The sequence below is a fragment of the Phodopus roborovskii genome, unplaced genomic scaffold (genome assembly GCF_943737965.1).
Source record: "Phodopus roborovskii unplaced genomic scaffold, PHOROB, whole genome shotgun sequence".
Lineage (NCBI taxonomy): Eukaryota > Metazoa > Chordata > Mammalia > Rodentia > Cricetidae > Phodopus > Phodopus roborovskii.
In genome coordinates this window covers 1-6,639 of record NW_026125331.1, presented here as the reverse complement: position 1 = coordinate 6,639, position 6,639 = coordinate 1, and the positions used below count along the sequence as shown (strand labels likewise).

Sequence of the window (6,639 nt, the reverse complement as noted above, 5' to 3'; positions counted from 1 at the left end):
TCCAAGGTGACCTTCAACAGTGAATCACCTCTTTCACATTGCTTACTGTGTAATGATAGCAAAAAGTGCACACTGGTCCTGCTTAAGACATAACATCACCCAAGGCGATTATCACTCTGTCATCAAATATAACAAAACCTTTTCTTGGCTTCTGTACTGTTCCCTAGAAGAATGGGTGACGGTACAGACTTAAAGTGAATCAACAATCCCTAAGTGAGCCAACACAACACTGTGAACTCCTGCCAAGGCCAGGGCCCAGAGACTGGAAGCAAATTAGAACTCTCTTCATCTGCATCAGTGGTTCTCAACCTTCCTAATGCTGCAACCCTTTAATACAGTTCCTCATGTCAATGATGGCCCCCAGCCATAAAACTATTTTTGCTGCTACTTCCTAACTGTAATTTTGCTACTATTATGAATTATAATGTAAGTATCTGATATGAAACCCCTATGAAAGGGTTGTTCAAACCCCCACACACACACACAAAGGTCAAGAGACCCACAGGTTGAGAACTGCTGATCTTCATGGGTCATCAAAGCCCAGTATCATAATCCCATGCCTTTATCTCTTTTCTCAATCTAAAGCCTGGCTTCTTTAGAAGAGGAGAAAGGTAATGAGTGCACATAAAGACCACACCATTTTAAAAGGCCTTATACACAAGGCCCTGCCTAACAATAGTATTGCAGTGTAGACTGTAACTATACTTTGAAAATGAACCACACTATTTAAGAATAGAGAAGAAAATCCAGGATGCCCCCACTCTGCAATTTTACTCAAGAATGTGGAAGCTGTGCTGGTACACAGGTACATTCTCTTCTCAGAAAGCAATGTGAATGATTTTGTTGTCACATAAAGACTTTAAAAACTTTATCAGCTTAGCACAGTGCACATTAAGCAGATTTTAAACTTCAGCCCACATCTTCAATGGATTAAGAAATAACCTATATTCATGAAACATGATACTTGAAACTAAAAGTGTTTCACTAACAACACAATCATTGAAGATACACATCGTAAGTTTATGAAGCAGCCCTGATAACCTTTAAGATTAAGTACATAGGGTCTTGGGTTCACCATGTAGATTCCACTGCAAAAGCAGTTTCAGTATGATTGTGGGAAGAAACCATATGATATAAAGATTTCTTCACTAAGTTTGAGATTTAGAAGGGAAGACAAACACGAGATTTCCCAGTCAAAGATAACTCCATGTTGGTCTTGAACCCTTTGATATCTAGAGCCATGGTCCTCACACTCAGGTACTCAGACAGGGTTCAAAAAGACTCTTCAGCATTCTTCACCATGCTCATCATCAATTTCCTGCTGTATTCATAGGCCAAAAATAGAGCAGCATTGGAAGGGATGGCTCGAATCATAGTGGCTTTCATTCCAGAATACAAGGCTAATATCCCTTCATTTCTCACAACATTTACAAAGGTTGGGATTAATCCTGCTGACTGCCCAGACATAGAAAGAACCTGGATTCTGGATTTAATACAGTCCACTGGGAATATGGTAAGCCAGAAGCAGATCCCAGCAAAGCCTCCACTTAGCATCAAAGGGACAGGGCCTAGTTCATCCTTTGGTCTCCCTGATGCAAAAAACGATCGACTGAATTCATAGCCCCCAAAGAAGAAGAAATAGCCAGGTACTTCCTGGACTAGAGTGGTGGGGAGTCCGCGATAGAAGCCTAAGAGGCCCTCCTTCATGAGGATACTCTGAACCATAGACCAAATTGTGTTATAGCTTTGCGCTATCTTCCCTGACATCTTCATTTCATACATGGTCTGCAGCCGGCACTTAACGAGCTCAGTGGGGCAGAGGGCCAGAGAAGCAAATGCAGAGGCCAGTGACCCAGCAGTAGCAGTCTGAAAGTCGTTCAGCTCTGCACTCTGGTCCACCCTAGCCACTTTCCTGACAAACTGTTGACAAAAGCCATAGCACATGAATAGGACAGAGTTCTGGGCAACGTAGGCTAGCAGTGCAGGACTGGTTCCCCTGTATAAGCCCTGGAAGCCCACTTGGTTGTACGTCTTTAGGAAGCAGTCGGTGAGGCCCTTGTACAGATTGGGGAATGTCTGCATCTTTACTTTCATGGTGTCGAAAGGCTGCCCAGTCAGCACACATGCTGCACCCCCCAACGGCGCCCGCGGTGAGATCTATGGTGGCTTGGGTGGCAGGGTGGACTTCATGTTCGTCCACCCCCTTGTGGGTGTCCTTGGAAGGCAAGTCTCGGTGAGTTCCCACGGCCGGCCGCTGAGGGCCCTGTATCTCCGTTTCTCAGCCAAGGCCACTCAACCCAAAGCCTCGGGCCGTCGCACTCCCCCAGCCGCTTGGGAATAACCCCCTCCACGCGCATTCACGAGTGTCCCACTGTCCCCGCGGGCATTGGCAGAATGCTTTCAGGGCCACTTCTCCCATAAATATGTAGGAGGAAACGCTTTACTGGAGCTGGGGTATAGTTCAGTGGTAGAGCGTGTGCCTAGTTGGATAGGCCATGGCTGTTATATTCTCAATACCACAGCAAGCTGAGAATGGAAGGATGCTTCCCCCTTTAGGGGGCCAGATTTCCTGGTTTCTTAGCATGCAAAATGACACCAGGGAATGCTCTCAATTAATCTAGTCTAGGTTTAAAGGGTGTCACAGCCTACAGAAAAAGAGCTAAAATAGAGAAGACAGGCCATGTGTGGGGGGGACCATGCCTTTAACTCCAGCATTCAGGGAAATGGGGGCAGGTTTTGTGAGTTTGAAGTCAGCAGAGAATATATAGTGGCTCTCTGCCTCAAAAAATGAATAAATGAGAAGATAAATACTTTGGAACTGGTACTTTTGAGTTTATGGAACAAAACACCTCTAGCCAAATGCTCTTCTCTCGGGGCAGGAGAGACTAGAATCTGAGTTGTACAAACTACTTTAGTGGTGAAAGCAAATCTGGAGTCAGACTGTGCTGGAAAACTTTCATTTAGCTTTCTTGGACTTTATTTAAAAGTGAAGCTTTAGCCATGCTTAAACGGCATATGCCTTTAATCCCAGGCAGAGACTGACAGTTCTGAGTTCAAGGCCAACTTGGTGTAAAGAGTGAGTTCCAAAAGAGCCAGGGGCTAGCTACATAGAGACCCTGTCTCAAAAAAAAAAAAAAAAAAAAAAAAAAAAAAAAAAAAGTGAGACATTAAAAATCAGATTGTGCATGGTAAAAGGTGTGCATGGTAAGAGGTATGCTTATTTTTTTCCCAGCAGATGACCTGGCCTTTTCTTTGGAAAATGTCTAACTGCCAACACTGAGAATTCTTTTTTCTGTGATACCTTTTCTTTAGAGAGAATCATCTATGACTTTTAAAGATTTATTTTATGAATATTTCGCCTGCATGTACTTGCACCACTGAATCAGCCTAGTGCCCATGGAGATCAGAAGGTTGGATCCCCTAGAACTGGGCTTGCAATTGGTTGTGAGCCACCTCAAGAGGACTGGGAACCAACCTGGGTCCTCTGCAAGAGCACTGAGTGCTTTTAACCATGAGCTGTCTCTCCAGCTCTAATCATCTAATCTCAAATGTGTGTATATACCTAAACACTGATTTAACAAGGTGCTTACAGTGAACACACATAGGCTGCACACAAACTCCTTTTCAGCTGCTGTTCACCTCATTCACACTTACTGTGTGCCTGCTTTGATGGGGTCTTCATTGGTTCAACTTATACAGAAAAATAAACTTCCTGTTCTGGGATGGGGAAGTTACCTGGCTTCAGAGAATAGGGATCTTGGACATCGACAGCTCTGAGCAGACTTTAATGAGTTCCTATCTTCACTGCTAATAATCATCAGCAGTAGATAACATTAGGAAAAAACTCTATAGTGAAAAAGATACTGATTCACACATTGATAAGGTTACTCATAGCTTTATACAAGTTTCTAAAGGGTCTACATAACAAAACCATAATTTTGCATTAAAAAAAAACTACATAAAGGTCATCTGGTGTGTATATACCAAATAAAGGCATGAGATAATACATCTTAAAATGTTAATAAATTATCTTAGTAAGTTGGTATGAGAGGGTGCTGCTTTTATTGTAGAGTCTCTACATTACATGTTTATAGGGAGTCTTCCTTAGTATTTTAAAGCATTTCTTTTAAAGGTCTTCAAAACTTGTTCACGGGGATAAGACCTGTATGGAGTTCAGTGATACAGTAATTGCTTAGCATTCCAAGGCTCAGCAAAACACACTCTCAAGAAAAAAGTATAACTTGGTCACAAATCCAGAAACCCTAAAAAATGTTCAGCTCTTTACCATATTTCTTAGTCAAGATATGCAGGAGAAAAGTGAATCTTTCACAATAATGCAGTATTTATTTGGATCCCAATCTTCAGTTAAGTCTTTATCTTTTAAATTTTTTATGTGACAATCATTCCTTATGCCACTTTTAAATATTAGTACAAAGGTGCCCAGAAACAAACAATAAATATCCAGGAATAAGCTAAGGCAGCTTCTTTGCTGCAGATATTTGAAGCAAACTTTCCAAATTATAAGCTTTGATTTAGAATCTTTGATTTGAAGGAAACTCTTAATTAAAACAGCTGTTTCCTAAACCAGGACTGGTCATGCACACCTGCGATCCTAGCACTTAACTGTGACAGGAGAATTGAGATTAAGGCCAGCCTGGGCTACACTGTGAATTTAAACAACAACAGAAAAAGTTTCTTTGTAAACACTCTGCTATCATTTCAATCCCGCTTTAATTCAAGGCTGTTTAACACCTATCATGATCCAGTCCACTGAATGGGAATGTTTGTTTGTTCACTGTTCACTCTCCATATTCCAGTTATTCTAAGTACGTCTGGCATATGATTTAAGTCACTAACCCAATAGCCCTGTGAGGCTGGTAATATTATCACCTCCATTTCAGAGGCAAAAAGATGGAAACAAACAGGTTAAGTTCAAATTATATGGCCCCAAAACCACACAACAAAATCACTGATCTATAATACAAACACAGGTTCTGGTTTGGGGCGTCAGCAGCTGAGCCTGCTGGCAGTAGCAAAATGAAAGGGCAAATGTTCAATGAAAGCGGCTAGGTGACTTCCATGTTGAACACATATACTTGGCTTGCCAGGGGGCGGCTTTTAAGTATTTCCAGGACACAGGTGAATATATTAAATCTTAAGTTCACAACAGTCTGAAATTATAGATTTGGGAATACAAGTAGAGGTAATAATTGAACCAGGACCAGACCAGTGGGTTGTTAATAAAAAGCAGTGCATCTAACATCCTTCCCCTTCAAATATTGATGACCTTCAAGAATCACCTATAACCAATCTTAGAAATAACTGGCCAAATACTCTTATCTTTTCCAGTGTCAATTCTTTAAGCGTAAAACAATACCTCAGATAAACTTAGAATTTTTCACCTGCCACTTCGTTAAGAAAACATCATTTTCTGACCTTAAGAAATACTCTATGGTACACAACTTTAACCCAAGTCTTCTGGAGGCAGAGGCAGGTGGATTGAGGCCAGCCAGGTCTACAGATTGAGGTTCTGGAACAGTCAAGGCTACACAGAGAAACACGGTCTTGAAAAAAAAAAAAAAAAAAAAAAAAAAGAAAGAAAAGAAAGACACTAAAGCCAGATGTTAAGGACTCTGTGTATTAAGAAATTTGATTCTGGACTTGAAGTTTAAATATTTGATTTTTTTTTTTTACACTTTACCACTGATGTTTCCTGATAAACAGAAAATTTAAGTGAGCTTTGGTTTATGAATACTTCATAAACCCATCTGGCACAAATTAATTTTAACTGTGCTCCTTACAGTCTGATTTTTTTTTTTTTTCTAAAAATACACCTCAATTGTAAAACACCAAATGCTTCAAAGAATGTAAATATTATGTGTGCAAAATTTTAAAATACCAGACCAGGATAGAGGCTTTCATAATAGGAAATACTAATGAAATAACATGAACAAGCATCAGTCTATTAAATACCGGTAGCAATTAAATTGGCAATAATTAAGAATGTAATCTTAATCCAGACAAAGTGGAATGGTTTATCTGATAACGTTTTTCTGACTCCATTACTTTACACAGATAACCTTAGAACTTAATAAAACTAGGATAGTTTAGGGAAAAGCTTTGGACCCAGTGTGTTCAAACTTCCAGGTGGATAGGAACTTAATGTAACACAAAGATGAGTTTCTCCATCTCCTTAACCCTGTGCATTCCTTTTCCTGAAAAAAACATAAGAACAGCATATATCTTTAACTACAAACATGACCACCCCATTCAATAATTAAACTCGATGAATCCACCTTAACTCTCACTACTCATAGAAGAACAAGATAAACATTATGTAGAAAAATTAGTAACTTTTATTGTGCAAGAAACAACTCTTTTTGCAATAACGGTACTTTTTTTTTCTACACGGAAATTTGCTGAGTAGCTAATAAAATAGCTACTACACACATTTATTTAAAAAAATTAAAAACTTACAACAAAACAAAAAAAAACTAACTTCACTGCCTGTGGCTGCTTCTTACTGATCTTACACTAAAGAACAAGAATAAAACTTCTGGAAAAGAGACAAACAGTTATAAAGTCCCATGGTGAGTGATTAAAGCACCACTGTTTATTGTTCAACTCTCTGATCTTACT

At 39.9% G+C, this 6,639-nt stretch overlaps 1 protein-coding gene across 1 annotated transcript; it reads right to left on the bottom strand.

Moving 5' to 3' along the window:
* Nucleotides 1-1,272: 1,272 nt before the first annotated feature.
* Nucleotides 1,273-2,209, bottom strand: LOC127214145 (mitochondrial ornithine transporter 2). Its single transcript, XM_051174519.1, has one exon. The coding sequence runs from the start codon at nt 2,092-2,094 to the stop codon at nt 1,273-1,275; it is 822 nt and encodes a 273-aa protein (XP_051030476.1). The 5' UTR covers nt 2,095-2,209.
* Nucleotides 2,210-6,639: the final 4,430 nt, after the last annotated feature.